Here is a 20,926-nt window from a genome sequence, read left to right on the forward strand (position 1 = left end):
AAGGGTAAAAAAATGTTACAAATAGAGAAGAATGCTTTCTTTAATTGGCTAGTATTCTAAAGCTAAAAATGTGTTGTTAATTACTTAGTTGCTTTGTACAGATTTTTTTTTTTTTTTTTTTTCAATTTTTAACTAAAAATTACATTATTCTTACACACTTATCACAAAAATTTTATTGTTACAGATCACACGATTTCTAGCAACTTGATTCTTTACAGTTCAATTTTGAATCCTAATGTACAGTGTTAAAGAGTTTACAAGAATGACGTGATTTGTAATAATTGTTCTGATAAATGCGTAAGAAAAATGTAATTTTGTAGTTATAAACTGAAAAAAAAAAATTCTGTACGAAGCAACTATGGAATTAACAACAAATTTTTAGCTTCATAACACTAGCCAATTAAAAAAATTAAACTTCTGAATAGTTCATTTTCCGATTGTAATATTCTTTCACCATTAAAATTAAAGAAAAAAGGTATTTTTTAACAACTTCAAATTAGTGTAACTCTGAAAATATTGAGAATAGGACCCATGTTTATGATATTTTTTTGTTCAAAATGTTTTCGGGAATATGCTTTGTAAGTGGCGATAATTCCTCATGAATCACCCTGTATAGTGTGCAACCAAAGGAACAAATGCTTGTGCTTGGGGCAGTTCCAGTTATATAATATAATACTGCAAGTTAAATTATATAATTAAAATAAATAAATTGTGTAATAAAATCTCCTTTGTCAAAAACTGATTTCCATTAGTCACTGATACGAAGGGAAAAGTTTATCTTACTCGTATAAGGAATTAGTTACTACTGACATTGATATTTTAGTGCATCTATTAAATCTATGTACCGGTATTACATGCGATAAGAGTTTTTTCAATATAATTGTCATATAAATAACATAAGGTATCGGTAATTGTACCGGTAATGTTTGAAAATGCATGAATTTCTTAATAAATGTTAATTTATGAAAAAATTACAAGGTACTTTCGTTACTGTAATATTTAATCATGTTATTCGGGCCAAATCATGCCCATATATGAATGTTTTCTTTAATTCAAGCTTATACTGTAATGTGCATTATTTTATTTACAAGTGCTTTGCTATGCAACATGCCTTCTGAATGCAGAAAACTCAATCTGCAGAAATCCGATATCCAACAAAAATTGTTTATCCATTATCAGTAGCCTCCTTAAAATGAAGAGATTTCAATTACTGAAATACAGGTGCTCCCTAGCTTAAAATTGGCATCTGCATGTAATTACACTTAAAACATTACTGTTGCAAGCTGAACATAGAGAAGTGATTAAGACACAGAACTAATTGGTTATACAGAAGAAATATGCTCCAGGCCACATAGATTACTTTAAAAAATTCTTTGTAAAGATATGAAGAGTACAGGGGGAAAACAATCAAAGTCACAATTCTCATAAGGGTGATTCATCATCTATTATTATTAAATATCCGCGGAAAAGAACCCTAATTCACCAAGCGGTATGCTAGGGTTTTAGTTTTTGTTATATGGAAACTATTTATCTGTAGGGGAGAGTCGGGTAGTATCGGACATCGGGTAATATTGGACAGTGAGTTTCCTTCATCTACCACACGATGATAGTACCTGATTGACATGGTTACGTTTCTGTGATGTCACATAGAGAAACGTAACCATGTCATTCAGGTACTACCATATGGTGGTAGATGAAAGAAACGCACTGTCCGATACTACCCGATGTCCGATACTACCCGACTCTCCCCTACTACTTATTTTTACACAGATAATGGTGAAATATGTATCTACAGTATTTTAAAGATAAAGTTTAGCAAGTCTCTAAATTGTCTGTAACAACAAGAATTTTTGATTAGGTACTTCACATAGTGGAGTCCTGTATTCGGTGTCGCAGTCCAGAAGATGTGTCATTATTTGAAATCTCTTTGCTTCAATAATAGGACAGTCAAATAGAAGGCGTTTCACATTGTGAAGGTCTTCGCGGCAGGAGAATGTAAAGTCGATGTCTGCTGGAATGTTGAATCTGTCGAAGTAAGTACCAAATTTCCCATGTTACGAAAGTAGGTTTGAAGTGATGGCTTTTGAGTCGGTTGTGGATTGTCAGGAAGTACGTGTCTCTTGTTAGTGATCCAGTTGAGCATGTCGTCCATCTAGTATTCCAGTTTTGATGAGTCTGTTGTATTTGCTTCTTGATATATGATATCGGTTGTAAACTGTATGTCATCATCTAACTCAGTATATTACTAAAAAATGTAGTTTCTTTCTTAACAAAGCTGGTTAAGGAGAATTATCACCATGGATACGGTCATCCTTTCCTACCCTTTCATTAGGAACAGCAATAAATTTTTCAGTAACATAATGAATTAGAAGATGATCTCACCATTAAAAGAATTGTGACTTTGATTGTTTTCCTCCTGTACTCTTCATATGTTCTAGTACCCATACTACCGATTCTTGTAAGTTAGGAAATATCTGCATTACATATAACTATCACTAATAAACTAATCTGATGTTAGAACCGTAATATTCTTTTAAGGTTAAGAGAAAAAGATACCCTAACAGAGACAAAGTCGTGTTGTTAAAAATAAACATAAAAGTTGGTTGCTTTGTACAAAGCATCAGAGCATGTTAGGTACATGGAATGCACAAGTGCAAGTGTTATTATTGTAAATATATAGTATTGTGCATTGTCATCACCTCTCCGTGGTTTGTATCGAATTGTGATATATTCGTCTGTAAAAAAGATGAATTTATAAATACTACATGTTGTAACACTTGTACAACAATTACAGACACAATGTAACATAGGTACATACAAAAGATCTTTGTCACATGAAAGATCAGACAAGAACAATACATAAACTTAATTTAGTACTGGTACAAAGACGTACCGGTAAATTATAAAATATCTAAAGAATTTAAGATACCCTTTAAAAAGTAATAATAAAGTACCATTATTTACTTTCACTCAGACAGAAAATGATTACGTTATTATTTAATGCATGAAAACGAAAATAATTTCAATTTTAAAATCATTAACTTGAACACAAAACTCAAAATGAAACATAAAATGGACTCAATCTAGATCTACGACAATAAAATTAAGTTGATTCAAAAGTTATTAGACATAAACTTACAATTTATTTAAAGTTTTATTTCTGAAAGATTCCTAAAGTTTTACATAGGTTTAACAATAGAAATAAAGATTTATTTTTTTATTTGGTTATTTAACGACGCTGTCCTGGGTCCGTCTCAAAGAGCGAAGAACTATTCACTCTCTCACTTTACTCTTCAATATTCTTCAAACCTCTAACCCTAGCTACTTAGCTTCTCGTTTTCAACATTTGTCCTCAAATCACGAAATAGATACTCGGTCACAACACCATATCACTCTCTCCATTCCTAAACATAGAACATACTTCTACTTTTCATCTTTCACCGTCTCTGCAGCTAATCTCTGGAACTCTCTACCATAACATGTCAGAGACTGTCGGACATTGTCTAGTTTAAAAAATAAATTAAAATTGCACTTTTTCAATCAGATCCCTTTCAGTTATAAGCCCTTTCTCTGCCATAATTTTGTAAAAATATACCTAGGCTATATATTTCTTTTTCCTTCCTTTTCCCTTTTTGTTCTCTTTATCAGCAGATGAATTTATTATCATAGCCTTTTTATTGTGAATTTTATTTAATTTTCGTATTTCTTTTCTTTTTTATTATTATTTTATTACATTCCATTTTGATATATTCTTCCTTACGTTTTTCCATATTAACCATTTGTACTAAATGAGTTGCTTTCACTATATTCCAATTATTTTACTTTTTTTTTCTCTCTCTATTATGGTATTATTTTCATGTTGTTTAGTGTCGATTTTATTATGCTATTATTATTATTATTATTATTATTATTATTATTATTATTATTATTATTATTATTTTTGTAATATGTTAGTATTCTGTTCTTTAACTTTTTGTTAAATTTTAACTGCTTGTATACTTTGTGACCTGGTAGAGTGTAAGAGAAGGCCCTAAGGCCTTAACTCTGCCAGTATAAATAAATAATAATAATAATAATAATAATAATAATAATAATAATAATAATAATTATTATTATTATTATTATTATTATTATTATTATTATTATTATTATTATTATTATCAACTACGAGATTATTTAGCGTCGATGAGATTGGTGATAGCAAGATGGTATTTTGGCGAGATGTGACCGAGGATTCGCCATAGATTATCTGAATTCACCTTATGGTTGGGGAAAACCTCGGAAAAAACCCAACGAGGTAATCAGCCCAAGCAGGGATCGAACCCATGCCCGAATGCAACTTCAGACTGGCAGACAAGAGTCTTAACTGACTGAGCCACATAGGTGGCTTAGAAATAAAGATAAATTAGAGTATACAAGGTGCAGATTGAGTGTGTGCTCCAATACTTGATTTTTTAATGACATCAACATATTTAATAGGCTACCATTGGAGGAGAGAAAGGTACCAATAAATAGATTTAAGTCCTGTGTACATAGATGGTTGCGGAATAGACCTTTCTACTCAATGAATGAATTCATGGAGTGTGAAGTGAATATTGTATTTTAGAAATAATCAAGAATTGGACGACATTGAGTTTCTGCTACATCCAGGTTATAGTCCAGCTATAATAATGTTTATACATCTTGATTACACAACTTTTAACACTATATCACTTCGGAAAACGTATGTGTCTTTCACGTGTTAAATTTTATTCCTGTTAACATGTTTCGGCCTGCTATTGGCCATCTTTAGAACTGGCTCGAAATAATATTTATTCCTGTTCATGACCCATCTTCTGTAGGAAGACAATTTTGATGAGGTCCATAGGACATTGTTTATTTATTTATTTTTTTCTTTGTTCCTCCAAGTTCAAAAAATTGTATTGTTATCAATTTGAACATTTTACGAAAAATCGTTTATGATGCTGTGTCAACTATATGTTATCTAGTATTGACGTAACTACTAAAAGCCAGATGTATTTTGGTGAGACAGGTTCTAAAATACGCCATAGGTTTACCTGAGATACCAAACTGAATTATTGCCAGAAAGATGGCAGACTGTCATCGAAAGTATTGGACATTATTTCGAAAAATGGTCTCTATTATTTTTAATTACCCATAAAATAAATGTTACGTTTATGTCTAATAACTTTCGAATCAATTAATTCGTCTTAGCACCAAACCGTCGTAAAATTATAAATTTAAAACATACGATATGTCAAATAAAATTTATTTAAGAAATAATTTTTAGAAGAATTTTGTTTCATGACGGTTTAAATGAAGTTATTTCAACCAAATAAGCATTGAAGAGTATTTTCTCTTTTACAAACAGATGTAATGTATCAGAATGTCTAAAATACATTATTTTAGCTCAGTAGGAAAATATAGTAAACTCAAATAAATTATGTGTCACAGTTCTATCATATATGACCGTTCTGTATGCTAAACATTAGATCTTACATCTTGAGTACACTCTTTTAACACTTATATAATCACTGATCAACTATTAAGTTATTTAAATAACAATTTCACTGTGTTAATATTTAAATTATGGTGTTATTTACATGACTATCTAGTTTCGATGTAATTTCCCTCATCCTCTGAATACTAGTCTTCAGAAATTACATCGAAACTAGTCAATCAGGTAAAATAACACCATGATTTAAATATTAACACAGAGAAGTTGTTATTTAAATAACTTAATAATCGATCAGTGATTAGATCTTAAATTACCCTAGTGTTCATCTCAGAGGTGTCAAACTCAATTATACTGTTTAAAAAGAATATGTATTATCATTTTTTTCATTATTACATCAAAATGTATTAAATTTTACTAAGCATAAATTTGCTCCTTGACACCAAATATCATTTTTCAATAAAGGCCAGAGCATAGGAGCAGATGTCAAATAATATTTTTCTTTTAAAGAATAAAATCGATGTCATAGCCTATTTTATTTTTAATATATATCAAATTATTTCACCTTCCCACTGTAAATAATGTGTATGTATACCTACTTAAAAATAGAGTTATCCGCCCCCATATGTTATTGTTAAACATGTAGGTAATGTGAAACTTTTCTTTATTTAATTTCTACTTACCATCCTTTCCAGCCCGATGAAGTGAATCATACATTCGCTTGTACCATTTTGCTTGATTCGCATCTTTGACTTCCTGTAAAACAGGCAGAAAATGAAGAAATTAATTAGCTAGGTACTGGTATCTCAAAACATAATGCGAATGCAAATTAAAGTTCAGGAATGTATTGTACAGTTGAAGTATTTTATTTAAAATTTCCTCAAATAAAATTTTATTGCAGAATTTTTTGTATGTAATATATAAATAATGAATATGAAACGCATTTCTGTGTTTGTGTCCCTCAATGTCATTTTCTTAAAATTTGATAATCTACGTGGATCATCATTGAATGCCTTTACAAGACAATGACAAAACAATAGGTATACGTCATATTTATAGAAAAAGCGCAAATTGACCGAAAATATTGCTCTTTGTCGGAAAACGAGAACGGTAGTTGTGTGTAAATTAAAAAAAATAATAAAAAATTATAAAAAAAGGTGATAGGTATTGTAAATAACCCGCACCCCCAAAATTCTTGTGTACCTAGTTTTTACTGTGACAATGTTTTGTAGTTCTTTTTAGCATTTTGTTCATTGTATTGTTTGTGTTTTTCTTTTGTGAAGAATTTTAGAAAAGGACGCAAATAGCCATAGTAGCTGACGCGCACTTTTTAAACCCCACTAACTAACCAAATTTATTCCAAGTAGGTTATGTAGCTATATATTATGCGGAATTCCCTTGCGTATTATAGGAATGAACTCGATCATATTGCTGTGTTTGTCGGATTTCCATGGCGACCAAAGTGTGAATTTCCGTTCTACAAAATCCTTTCATTTTTTTATAGAATGTAAGTCAAATATCTATAGACGTGACATGTCAAAAGAAATGTTATGATTGACTTTGAGAGTACAATTTCGTCAGATGAAAGCAGATTATGTTGCAATTCAAGCAGTAAGTGTGAAATATATTTCCATGCTGCGTGAAATCAACTTGAGTACCGATATTTAAAATGATCCAGTAAAATAGAATCAATTCTGAATAATTGGTATGAGTGACTTTAATATTAAGCTGCTATCAACAGAATTGGAACATAGTAACATCACAGTCTAGTATATACAGTCACGAAGATCAATACATAGTAAATATGCATCCATAGATAGTTGCTAACCATAGGATCACTAATATCGCCTCATTACAGACAATACGAAATAGTATTGGCACAGTCTATTGTTCCTAGCAACCTCACAACTCAAGCATCGTGACTGTATATACTAGGCTGTGGTAACATCACAGTCTAATATATACAGTCACGAAGCTCAATACATAGTAAATATGCATCCATAGATAGTTGCTAACCACTAGGATCGCTACTATCACTTCATCACAGACAATGCGAAATAGTACCAGCACAGTCTATTGTTCCTAGTACCCTCACAACTCAAGCTTCGTGACTGTATATACTAGACTGTGATAACATAAAATTTACAACAGCTATATCGCAAAGATTATGCTAGATACCTATAGTCTGTTCCATGATATTCGAGAAGTAATGTAAAGACAACACTTACTCCAATTAGAATTATCACTACTGTCTACGATTTTTACTGAATGTGCAACAAAATTTACCTGCTCGCACTATTGAAGCAAGAAAGTTGTGTCAATATCAACTGAATGTATTCAAGCAAATATAGGAGCAAAATGTTTATGTGATTCAATGGAATAAGCTAAATTTCTTCCTCTTTGTCCAAGAGGGCACCAATCTCGCAAAATATATGCAACAGGACCAAAGTACGACGAGGGTTGTATTTACATTACGTCTCAAACATCTTTAGACAGATTAGACAACATAAATGTTGTTATAGAGATTCTTTGTCCTTCTTTCTCTTATTTTATTTTGTAATTAGAGCTCAAAGATTACCGCAATTTCAAATACCGGTATTACGGTTTTCATGACTTCAAATCTTCTATAAAGGTTTTACTTTGTGCAAAATATAATCAATGCGATTTTCAATAAAATAGAATTTAAAATTATTTAATAGGCATTTTTATTAAATGATAAGTATACCACCACCATCACAAAGCACCAAAGGCTTCACATCACGATTATACACCATCTTCACAGCACAGAAATCACTTACAAGATATAACATTAAAGAAGGCATATTTCTTCAATAACTCAGTTATAAATATACACTAGAAAAATAATGTAACATCATTACAAAATAAACAAAAAGATAAGTAAAAAAGATGAGCATTTCCCTTGGAACCAATAATATAATACAAATGGAATGAAAATTAGTATTTTAACTTGGACCAAATCTGTGGTAAAACGGTTTATACAGAGTTAGTTAAAAGTCACGCACCACCTAAATAACTTTTGAAGCATACGGTTCAGTGACATGAAACTTGGTATGTGGGGATAACCATATACTAAGAACTCAATAATGGTATTACCGAGTTTTTTCTACTTCCGGTTTAACCGGAAGTAACTCCAACTCTCTTATTTTAAATGGAATACCCAATATATTTTTTTTATTTTTGAATAGTGCTCATTAAGAGCTTTTCAAAAAGTACCCACACTCGATACTTCTGTACAAATTCAGTGTTGCTAAGTCAAGAAAACAGAAAAGTGTATCGAATATTAAAATAATAAAATACTCCTTCCTTAACAAAAACAAAACAAAGCTAGCTCACCTTCTAAATTATGTGCTCAAATTGGTAGCTCTCAGCTGCTTTACAATGTGTCACTCGATCATAGAAACCATTTACGGAATGATTTAACCAGGCTTTAGGAATATCTTGCACCACTTCCATTTTTATTTAGCAACACTAGATTTGTACAGAAGTATCAAGTGTGGATACTTTTTGAAAAGCTCTTAATGAGCTTTATTCAAAAATAAAAATATATATTGAGTGTTCCATTTAAAATAAGAGAGTTGTAGTTACTTCTGGTTAAACCGGAAGTATAAAAACTCGGTAATGCCATTATTGAGTTCTTAGCATATGGTTATCCTCACACACCAAGTTTCATGTCACTGAACCGTATGCTTCAAAAGTTATTTAGGTGGTGCGGGACTTTTAACTAACCCTGCATACACATTACCATGGCTCACACACACACACTCTCTCTCTCTCTCTCTCTCTCTCTCTCTCTCTCTCTATATATATATATATATATATATATATATATACATATATATAATTGCAATAATATATTTATAATCAAATTTAAATACAATTTATTCCAATTATTACAATCAGGAAACCACAAAAATACATATAAAATATAATAGAAACAAAAATACATTAAATACATTCAAAAACTGTTACATACATCAAACAAGAATGAATATGTCAAATATTTACACAAAACAAATATAAATTAAAGAATTTACCCTCATATGAGCAAACGCTCGTGGTCGGGGGTTCAAAACCGCACTGTAGATAAGCAGAAAGAAGAAGACAAAATAAACAATTAATATAAGCAATAAAATAACACAGATTACAAAAACAAGAGCCCATATGATAAAAAAAACTATCACCAATATTCACAAATAAGCGTATATAAGACTAATATTAAGCAATTAATTTTATCTAATTCTATGTTAAGTTCTCTTAATAATTTCTTTAATTTTCAGTTTAAATATAATCATACTTATGTTAGCTAAAACAGGGTACTAAGAAATTCATTTGTTGTATAGTTTTAAGCCATGTTTCATACCAGCAGACGTTGAACTTTCGGATTCTATGAAATGAAATAATATGTTTCTTCTCGTATTATAATTATGCCAATATGTGTTGAAATTTTTCTTGTTCTCATGAAAGAAAGTTAAGAATGTATATTTACATATCTGCTCCAATTTGAAAACGTTAAAATCCAAACAAAGAAGTTTAGTTAGGTATCAGTAATCAATAGGCTTTTTTAGACAAATTTTGATTATGTTATAACTGTTGTGTTTCATTTTCTAGGTTATCCGAGTAATTTTACTAAGTGCTGTGGCAGTGGTGTACTTATCATTACCCATTATTTTTATAAATAGCAAATAACCATGGTGCTTATTGTATCACATAAAATTACTCCTCTGAGATGCTGCAAATTAAATTAAAGCTTTAGGTTCATATATATTCTCATTAATGTTACTTACTATTTGAGTGCCATTCTGATTTACATGAAAGAAAGAGAAAAAGACAATTATGAGCAACTGAAATAAACATTACTTTACTTTTGTTCCATGCATATAGGTCTATTACATTTCTTCAGAATACCGGTAAGATGCTTTTACAGGTTCAATTTTAATGATTACCCTCTAGAAAATAAAGTGTCGTTAAAGTGATGTTTGCCAATTTCTTAAGATTTGGCCAATGATTTAAACATCATGCTAGAATAACAAGTTAAGAAAATACAGGGAAAATTTCACCATATTAAAAAAATATAGGTATATTAAGATCTATTTTTACTATTTAAAATCCAGTTAATTCACTTAAATCTGTTAGTATCAATGTATACAGAAGTTAATTTGGGGATGAAAACAAAATGACAAAAGTTAATTGAATCTTTTCTAGCACACCATTCATTTTCTGGCCTGTTTCTTTCCTGCTCGCAATCAATGATTTACTACATAGTCCTCCATATATGATGACGCCACAAGCCATACAGAAATACTGTCTCCCACAGTGAGCTTGTCAAACATGTCAGAGTTCAAGGGCGCTTGTCGAGCATTGCATACATGCAGTTCACCTCAGTCTATTACGAGCAACTGAAGGGATTACTCATTCGTGTGTAATGTAATGCAAGCTATTTTGTGTGTTTTTTAATTATTTGAGAATGGTGTTCATCATATTGCAGCAATTTTTTGTAGCTTTAAGTTATGCAAAAAGTGGAAGGAAATATCCGAAAAATCATTTCGAACATTTCGTAAGAAAAAATTAGTCAATATTGTTAAATGTTATGTTTTATTTAACGACGCTCGCAACTGCAGAGGTTATATCAGCGTCGCCAGATGTGCCGGAATTTTGTCCCGCAGGAGTTCTTTTACATGTCAGTAAATCTACTGACATGAGCCTGTCGCATTTAAGCACACTTAAATGCCACCGACCTGGCCCGGGATCGAACCCGCAACCTTGGGCATAGAAGGCCAGCGCTATACCAACTTGCCAACCAGGTCGATTCAATATTTCTGAACAATCTTTGGAGATGCCAAAAACGCATTAAAGCAGAAGCAGAATGGTTTGAACATCTCTTGTGACAGTCATTTTTAAGTTGTTCATAAATATTTTCCTCCTAAACAGGTTTTAGAAACTAAAGTTACTAGGTACCGTAGAAATGGTGGCCAATTTTGCGGTGTGAGTGTACGAGTATAATAGAAAATGCCGCTGTGCTTGTGGTGTGAGGGAAGTGTCATATATTTGGAGGACCAGTTATTTCAACATTTGAAGTTGTTTTTCCAATAATGGAGAACAACACTGAAAAGAACAGAAGAGACTGAGGAGGTTTGTGTATAAATTTAAAACCATAAAGTTTCCTGGACCAGTTGACATAAATACCGGTAAAGGTAAAAAAAAAAAAAAAAAAGGTATCCCCGTAACATGCCATGAAGGCACTTGGGGGCATGGAGGTAGAGCCCCATGCTTTCCATAACCTCGGCACTAGAATGAGGTGGTGTGGTCGGCACCACTAATGAACTCTTAAAATATGGAAGTCCAGACCTGATCCAGAAAATGACACATTAATAAAGAAACTATTTCACTAATGATAATGTTAAATTTGTTCAATATCGAACCATATCTAAGAAATGGCACATGTGTTTTTTGATAACATATTTAAAAAGGAGCAAAAATGAATCCAGACAATAAACAGTGGCATAAATCTTCTTAATATCACTTTGAGGAGAGTAACAATAATATTAACAATAGATTAACTGAACTAGTATCATTAGAAGACAAGCAACAAGGTTGTCGCAATGAACAATCCGTGTAGGTGCAGTTTTTGTATGATACAAACTGTAGAAAAATAAATTGAATACAATAGACCGACATTATTTGCTTTATTGTCTTTAAAGACAGCACTTTATTGCTGTCAACATAAATATATTTTATATCTAATATACAACTGACAACTTTCTATGGATATTATAAAATTAGTTGAAAATATTTGCTCGGATAACAAAGTAATAATTAAGAAAAAATGGAACATTAAGTAGATAATCAAATAACTAGATACAAAGAAAAGTGATTTTTTGAGTCCCTTAATGTAATAATGTAATGTAATAATGGATGAAGTAATTGATGTCAAAACCAAAAAGAAGTCCTAAAAAAAAAGCTTTTTTAGTTCTAGCAATAAATAAATAAAAATATAAATCTAATAAAAAATTCTACTTCTTTGTTGAAATTAAAATATTCGAACACCACCTACACTACAATGAGCATCTCGAAAAAAAATGACTCCACTAATAAGCATATCTAACAAAATCACTTTTAGAAAAACGTAACACACAGACATAAACATTTAAAAAAATTGGAAACAAAAGATCATAATATAAAAAAAATATATGAAATATGATGTTACAAATAACACAAAATAAAATAATTTGGAAGCAGATAAACACAAAAATGAAGAAAATTAAGCTACAAGTTGAAATTTATATCCTGGAATTTTCATGACACAACTTACCAAGGGGGGTAACAAGATCACCCCACATGAAAAATGTGAATTATGAATAAAAAAAATCACTAACTTTGAAGTCACCCGTTCAAAATAGACATTAACACTCTCAAAAGTTGATAAGCAACAAACATTTTTATTTTTCACGTTAGATGGGGGGTCAAAGCAAGAGAAATGTTTAGAAAGAATGGAAATTACTTTTAAAAATGGCTGATACTCAAAATCTGTCATGGTTTACGAGTTACGGTGAGTTAAATACGGGGATTTGCGTTGCGGACTTTCGTATGCAGAGTGACTGCAAACATTTTCGAAGGACAATTATTTTATGTAAAATTATATGATAAAATAGTGACTGAATTACAGTGTAAATAAAATTGTCATTTGTATGATGTTCATGGTGTAAATTAAGACTATTATTTATTTGCTTACTATCACGATTCCTGTCCTATTCTTCCCTAGGAGAATAAATTAATTTTTGGTGTGGATCCCGCAGGCAGATAGAAATTGACAACGTTTGTTTAGTGTTTCTTTTACGGCACAGTTTATTACATTTCTTTGTTTTGTAATATTTCTTTTTGTAAATTTTTAGTCGTTTTGCTTTAAGGTTGTTTCGAAACTGGCCCTCATTTATGACATTCTGCTGTCTCAGGAACTACACACGGTCGCTACCGCTTACAGCAAGTCACATCAGTTACTAGTAAATACAAACAGTGTTCTGTCTGTCAGCTGTATATTAGATATAACAAGATCACCCCACATGCATAATGTTAATTACATCTTAAAGTAGATTAATTATTAATGTTATTTTAATTCAAATTGTTAGTAGACATATAACGAACAAATACATATAATTTCAAAAAGAAATATGGAGAAAAATGTAAATAATATTGTAAAATCATCAGTGGAGTAATCCTGTCACTTGGTAGCAGAAGGGTTAAATATTTTCACATTTCATGACTACTATTTGTTGTCTTTTACGAGTCGTAGGGTAGCCAATTGAAAAGATACAAACAAACAAACAAACAAACAAACAAAGTACATGCCAGTAATAAACACACTCTTATCTATATTATTATAATTTTCGAATTTAGGTTAGGTTGGATTAGAATAGGGTGGATATGACAGGTAAGTAGGTGTGTTCAGCACAGCAATGGGTAAGTTGGCTTCGGTTAAATTAGTTGTTTCATTCAATTCAGTTTATTTTAGTTACTTCAGTTTAATGTCTACAGAGTCTCATTTATCTAGCGCTTTTATCACTTGTTTTCAATTCCTAAATAAATCATCCACTGATGACATCAGTTGCAGCAATGTCTTTTTCTCTCTTGTGATGTCAGAATGTTCTGTATTTGGGGTATCTGAATGACCATACAAATTCCAAGCTGTGAAAATGGGTACCAATACTTCTGAGTCTCCTGCTGAATATAGTAACAAATTTAAACAATTTCTAGAACTTCTTATAAGTAAGAGTGCTAACGAACTGGTAGAAGTTTATGAAAATGAAGCAGTAGCTCAATGACATCTTTAGTAGACTTTCCAACGGAAAAATCTTTGTAACAATCTTTACTTAAATTATAAGTACGGTATTTTGTAAGTGCTCATTTACGTGAGTTACTTACAACAAGGTTCGAATATAGTTTTTTTATGAATTTACGACATCTAATTATAAACATGAAACTATAAAGTAAATAAAATTTAATTCAAATACAATAGCAGCACTAACGTTGTTTCATTTGCAGGAATAAAGATAATAATGAGTATAAATAGAATTTTTTTAAATTATTAAGTATAGGATACAGTACATTCTTTTAAGGCTCATTAATTTTATGGCAATATCCTTTAATACGTTTTCTAATCAGAATTACAAAATAACTTTGAAATAAAAAGTTATATTATTATAATGGTACATTCAACTAATAGCCTATTACGAAAGATTAAAGTGAATGTTTGACAAGAAATTCATATTGGAAAAGTAAAGACTCCGTATTGATGAATCATAGAATATAATTAATTTCTTTAAAGCATTCTTACCGATCTTAGTACAATAGGAATTCCTTCTTTGGTTGTAGGTCCAATGCCCTCAAATTTCCTGGGCCCCAGCTCCACAATTCTCTTCCTTTGCTCATTTTCGATTTCACTCTCATATTCCTTCTTGACTGAGTACACTGTAAAATAAGATTAACGTAGAATTAAAATGTAGTTGTCTTTAAATAAAGACAATGTCCAAAAATAAAAATTGTATTCTGTGAGACGGAAATGATGAGTTCTTATAGTAACGTGAAAAAAGTTCCTGCACTTCAGAACAAACTTTATTTATTTATTTATTTATTATAAGACCCTTCAACAGCGTTCATAATTATGACGGCAGTGATTAAGATAAGTATCGGTACACATTTGCGCAACATCGTATATAATCTAATTTGAGGTTAAACTGTTAAAGTAAGTCTTAGAAATATGTGTTTTAATTCTGATAAAAGCTGAAGAAGTAAAGTACCAATAGTATAACACGCTACGGTAAGTGTACTAAGAGCATTAGTCTATAACGTATCGAGGAGAAGTAAAAAAAAAAACACCACGAAGTCGAGTTTTTTTTTTTTTTTTTTTTCTATTTCCGAGAGTCTTATGTACTGAACAAACGAGTAACGTGTTACTGTTTTTTGCACGACGGTCGTAGTTTAAATTTAAATAGATACATTTTATGGATATTTTTAATTTTATATACTGCACGAAAACAGAAAAAGTATAATTTGAATGCTTTGAAAACTGACTGTATGTAATCTTTTTGTACGCCAATAAACCGCAGTTGCTAAATGTGTACGGGTACAGTACCGGTACAATGTTGCAGTGAGTTGGTTGAGACCTGGCTGTGTGTGATCTTTTTATAAGCCAGTTTCCTTACCGCGCGATTATACAACGCTACGTAATAAAACAGAACCTGACATGCTAAAATAAACTCAGTACATAAATCAAAATATTATGTATAAGTGATCAAAGGCCAACTTCTCGACAATATAAATTGGAACTATTTTAACTAAGATGTTGCAGTTGAATCGTTTTTAGATGACCTCATTCGAAAGTCTGATGACATTTGAAGGCGAATAAGCGAAATAGGTTCACGTACTTCAGTAATGAAAAATAAGCTCTGATCGACTAAGTGCTATTAAAAAGACTACAGATTTATAACACTTGAATTTCTCTATGTATTACATGCTGTAACTATATGATTTTTTGAAAAGGAGATTTTTCAAGTCTGTGATATTAGAAAACGGAAATGCAAAATATTATTTAGCGAAAAAACTATACAACAACTTCTTCAGAACAAATACGTATTTATAAAGCACTAACATGTTTCGAACTTAAGCTTTTATTTTACGTTCTCTGGAATTTAGTGTTAGTAAAACACTCCATTTTGTGTTTAAAATGATTTTTTCACATTCTTTTGCGTTTTGATTTTCCATATAACATGATGAGTGAAAACATCATTCGGGAAAAAATAAAATAAAGCAAAAACACTGAGAAATGTATTTATCTTCCTTTAAAATCAGTGTAGGGTAATTCGTTATTTTTTAATTATATGTTGAAATATGGAGAAATAAAAAACTTATAACACACTCTTCCACTACGGAAGATTTCAGGTTAAAAAGAAGCTTTCTCTCTTTTAACCATTTTAAATAATTCTTTAGTTTTGGTAAATACGTCAATCATTTCATTTGAAAATGGAAATAATTTTATATAAGACAACTGTTGGAAAAACGTGTACTTACAAATTTCATTTGGTGAAATATAGGACTTATCTCCTTCCTTTGAGTTCATCTTGTGGTCCAAATACAAGGCGCCACGAGGCAGCTGACCCTCTGAAAACAAACATACAAGTACACAGGTTAGACATGCAATGATTAGCAATTATTTTAAATAGGGTCCACTTACAACTTATTCAAGAGTAATTTAATTACGTTACGTTAGTACTCTGTTAAGCCAGCCATCATTCTCACTAGCAAAAATATCATCAGAAATAACGAATTCTCCATGATTGGAAAAATTCTTCATTTTTCCAGGATTTTAGTCGCTAATATATTAAGACGTAACGTAAGATAATCGCTTATTTAATTAATCTTAAATTACAGAGGTTGTTAAGAATCAACAAAATCATTATATTAAAAATTTAAGCAACAGGATAAAGAAAAATGACTCGACGAACCTAAGATTTTTCATCGGTTATTTAAAAACCTTCTATCACTTGCAAAGTTATGTGAAATTGGTGATAGTGACATGAAATAAGACCGAAAATTCGTATGACATTGTCTTACATAGAGAGAGCCTTGAAAAATGCCAGCAAAAATCAAAGAGATGTGATCCTTCATACTGTGCTAGATAAACCATCATTCCTGGAATGAGTTTTGAATTGGTAAACTTTCAGGAATATTAACAAAATCAAACAGGTCTGATCCTTCATTCCAGGCTTGACAAACAGACATTCCTAGAATTACTACTCCAATTGCGTTAAGTTTTGAATTGGTACCATTTTCGGGATGTCAGCAAAAATCGAAGAATTCTGATTCTTTATTCCTGGCTTGACAAGCCGTCATTTCTGAAAGTAATGCTCACACACAATTAATGAACAGTCCGATATCAAGCGGGAAATGACAACGGAGGCCTTTACACTCACACTGCCCTTACGTACCTCTGGCCTTTTGCAAAAGCGTGATGGTGGGGTTCTGGGCTCGCGGCAGCTTGATGTTGGTGGAGCCCCCTGCAGCGAGGGCTGACAGCCCCGACGCCGGCGCGCTCTGGCTCTGCACGAGGCGCCTATCGAGAGTGGAGCTGATAGTGGAAGAGGCCCCCGATTTCTCGCTGGTGGGCGACTGGGACGTCAACACGCTGTCGTCCCGAGATTGCCAGGGCGGGAACACGGATGAGAAGGTCGTGGATGCTGTGCTGATCCCCGCACTCGACTCCTGCGTCGTCGTTGTCGTCGTCGTCGTCGAGGCTACTCCTGACTGACTCTCCTGGAGCACAGAAACAAACGTCAGAATACTTACTTACTTACTTACAAATGGCTTTTAAGGAACCCGAAGGTTCATTGCCGCCCTCACATAAGCCCGCCAGCGGTCCATATCCTGTGCAAGATTAATCCAGTCTCTATCATCATACCCCACCTCCCTCAAATCCATTTTAATATTATCCTCCCATCTACGTCTCGGCCTCCCTAAAGGTCTTTTTCCCTCCGGTCTCCCAACTAACACTCTATATGCATTTCTGGATTCGCCCATACGTGCTACATGCCCTGCCCATCTCAAACGTCTGGATTTAATGTTCCTAATTATGTCAGGTGAAGAATACAATGCGTGCAGTTCTGTGTTGTGTAACTTTCTCCATTCTCCTGTAACTTCATCCCGCTTAGCCCCAAATATTTTCCTTAGCACCTTATTCTCAAACACCCTGAACCTATGTTCCTCTCTCAGAGTGAGAGTCCAAGTTTCACAACCATACAGAACAACCGGTAATATAACTGTTTTATAAATTCTAACTTTCAGATTTTTGGACAGGAGACTGGATGATAAGAGCTTCTCAACCGAATAATAACACGCATTTCACATATTTATTCTGCGTTTAATTTCCTCCCGAGGGTCATTTATATTTGTTACTGTTGCTACAAGATATTTGAATTTTTCCACCTCTTCGAAGGATAAATCTCCAATTTTTATATTTCCATTTCGTACAATATTCTGGTCACGAGACATAATCATATACTTTGTCTTTTCGGGATTTACTTCCAAACCGAGCGCTCTACTTGCTTCGAGTAAAATTTCCGTGTTTTCCCTAATCGTTTGTGGATTTTCTCCTAACATATTCACGTCATCCGCATAGACAAGAAGCTGATGTAACCCGTTCAATTCCAAACCCTGCCTGTTATCCTGAACTTTCCTAATGGCATATTCTAGAGCGAAGTTAAAAAGTAAAGGTGATAGTGCATCTCCCTGCTTTAGCCCGCAGTGAATTGGAAAAGCATCAGATAGAAACTGACCTATACGGACTCTGCTGTATGTTTCACTGAGACACATTTTAATTAATCGAACTAGTTTCTTGGGAATACCAAATTCAATAAGAATATCATATAATACTTCCCTCTTAACCGAGTCATAAGCCTTTTTGAAATCTATGAATAACTGATGTACTGTACCCTTATACTCCCATTTTTTCTCCATTATCTGTCGAATACAAAAAATCTGATCAATAGTCGATCTATTACGCCGAAAACCGCACTGATGATCCCCAATAATTTCATCTACGTACGGAGTTAATCTTCTCAAAAGAATATTGGACAAAATTTTGTACGACGTCAACAAAAGTGATATTCCTCGAAAGTTACCACAGTTGGTTTTGTCCCCCTTTTTAAAAATAGGTACAATTATGGACTCCTTCCATTGTTCTGGTACAATTTCCTTTTCCCAAATGGCAAGTACAAGTTTATAAATTTCGCTATATAATGCACTCCCACCCTCTTGTATTAATTCTGCTGGAATTTGATCGATACCTGGAGACTTGTACTTTTTCAGATTTTCTATCGCAATACACCAGAAGTTTTACACAAAGCAATCTACCAAATAACCGAGCGCAGGTTACACAGTTTGAGGATTTTCCTTGCATGCTACTTTTATTTTTATTTATTTTTTTTTTAATTTATTGAGTATGCCCCAACGAATATAACTCATATGTAGGGTGGTCATTCCAAGCAAAGAAATATGTTTTTGAACCATGATGTCTCAAAAGTTAAAAATATTGTAGTAGGTTATTTTGTATGTTCTAAATATGAATTTCAAGCAATACTATATTTATATCTTTCATAGTTTGGCAGCAATCAGAATTTAAAATATTGGTTTAACAAAGAACACGGTTTCATTCATTGAAGTTTTCTTACTAGGTATGTAAAGAAAGATGGAAAAATCATTTAAGCGCAATTCTAAAAAGGAGAGCAGCAGTAGCAGTAGCAGTAGTAGTAGTAATTCATTCAATAATGCCTTCAACTGCAGGATATACAGAAACTCAATGTGGGGGAGAATAACCAGCATATCATTTCCGGAGCCCTCTATCAGAGATAGGATTTTTCTACATGCCGTAAATGAAGGATTCAGAGCCATAGTGGGCCAAGCGCCATTTATTAAAAACGGAGAAAGCAAGGGTTAAAGATAAGTGAATACCATAGTGTAATGGAGATTGACATATCATTTAGTTTTAATGTGCATACTTTATATTACTTGCTATATGTTTCCATTGAATTATGGTAATAACTTCATTCTAACCCCTGTTTTCTACGGTTTTAGTAAATGGCGCTTGACCCACTATGGTTCTGAACTCTTCAATTGAGAAAGAGAAGATTCAATTTTTATGAAAACTGCGGGCCAATATTTAAATAAGATGCTCTTATGGAAGGCCGCAGACATCCTCCAATAATAAACAATTTACATAAATGTCTTACTAATTAGTTATTATTGTAATTTATAGAAATTAATAATACAAGTCTGTTCAAATATATTTTTTTTTATTTTAAGTTTGAAACTTTACTATCGGGCCGCAGCAAACATAGTGGCGAGCCGCGGGTTGTGGATTTGTATCCTTAATTTGATGCGTATTAAATTACGAGGGTCGATCAGAAAGAAATGCGTCCTATTTTCTTCTCTTCTAATTTACATGAAAATTAAATTAAATTTACATAGCATAACAGCCACAGCATTCACGACTAATTTGTTAGTTTGTAAATAAATAGTAGTACAGACGTGGACAAATTATTAGCAAAATTGAAGATTTTTATTATATATTTTTACAAAATATGATTCTTCAATTTAGACTACAGTTGACAATTTTGTGTATTTCCAAATTATTAGCAAAATTGAAGATTTTTACTGTATATTTTTCAAAATTTAACTCCTCAATTTGCACTACATTTGATATTTTTGCATAGTTACAAATTATTAGCAAAACTGAAGGTTTTTATTTTATATTTTTACAAAATTCGATTCTTCAATTTGGACCACAGTTGACATTTTGGATATTTCCAAATTATTAGCAAAATTGAAGATTTTTGTTTTATATTTTTACAAAATTTGACTCTTCAATGCAGTTGACATTTTTGCTAATTTACAAATTATTAGCAA

General features: G+C 32.1%; 1 protein-coding gene across 15 annotated transcripts in view; it reads right to left on the reverse strand.

Moving 5' to 3' along the window:
• Positions 1 to 20,926, reverse strand: part of LOC138701955 (uncharacterized) — a 920,371-nt gene that overhangs the window by 172,728 nt on the left and 726,717 nt on the right. For 12 of the 15 annotated variants that reach the window (XM_069829333.1, XM_069829340.1, XM_069829346.1 and 9 more), the window contains 6 exons: positions 17,455 to 17,779; positions 16,538 to 16,627; positions 14,805 to 14,938; positions 10,261 to 10,275; positions 6,139 to 6,211; positions 2,700 to 2,735 (listed from right to left, as the gene is read on the reverse strand). In XM_069829333.1, the coding sequence (XP_069685434.1) occupies positions 2,700 to 2,735; positions 6,139 to 6,211; positions 10,261 to 10,275; positions 14,805 to 14,938; positions 16,538 to 16,627; positions 17,455 to 17,779 (673 nt within the window). The remainder of the gene's footprint in view (positions 1 to 2,699; positions 2,736 to 6,138; positions 6,212 to 10,260; positions 10,276 to 14,804; positions 14,939 to 16,537; positions 16,628 to 17,454; positions 17,780 to 20,926) is intronic. The other 3 variants (XM_069829335.1, XM_069829337.1, XM_069829339.1) reach the window with 3 other exon arrangements.

This window comes from Periplaneta americana, chromosome 6 (genome assembly GCF_040183065.1).
Source record: "Periplaneta americana isolate PAMFEO1 chromosome 6, P.americana_PAMFEO1_priV1, whole genome shotgun sequence".
NCBI lineage: Eukaryota > Metazoa > Arthropoda > Insecta > Blattodea > Blattidae > Periplaneta > Periplaneta americana.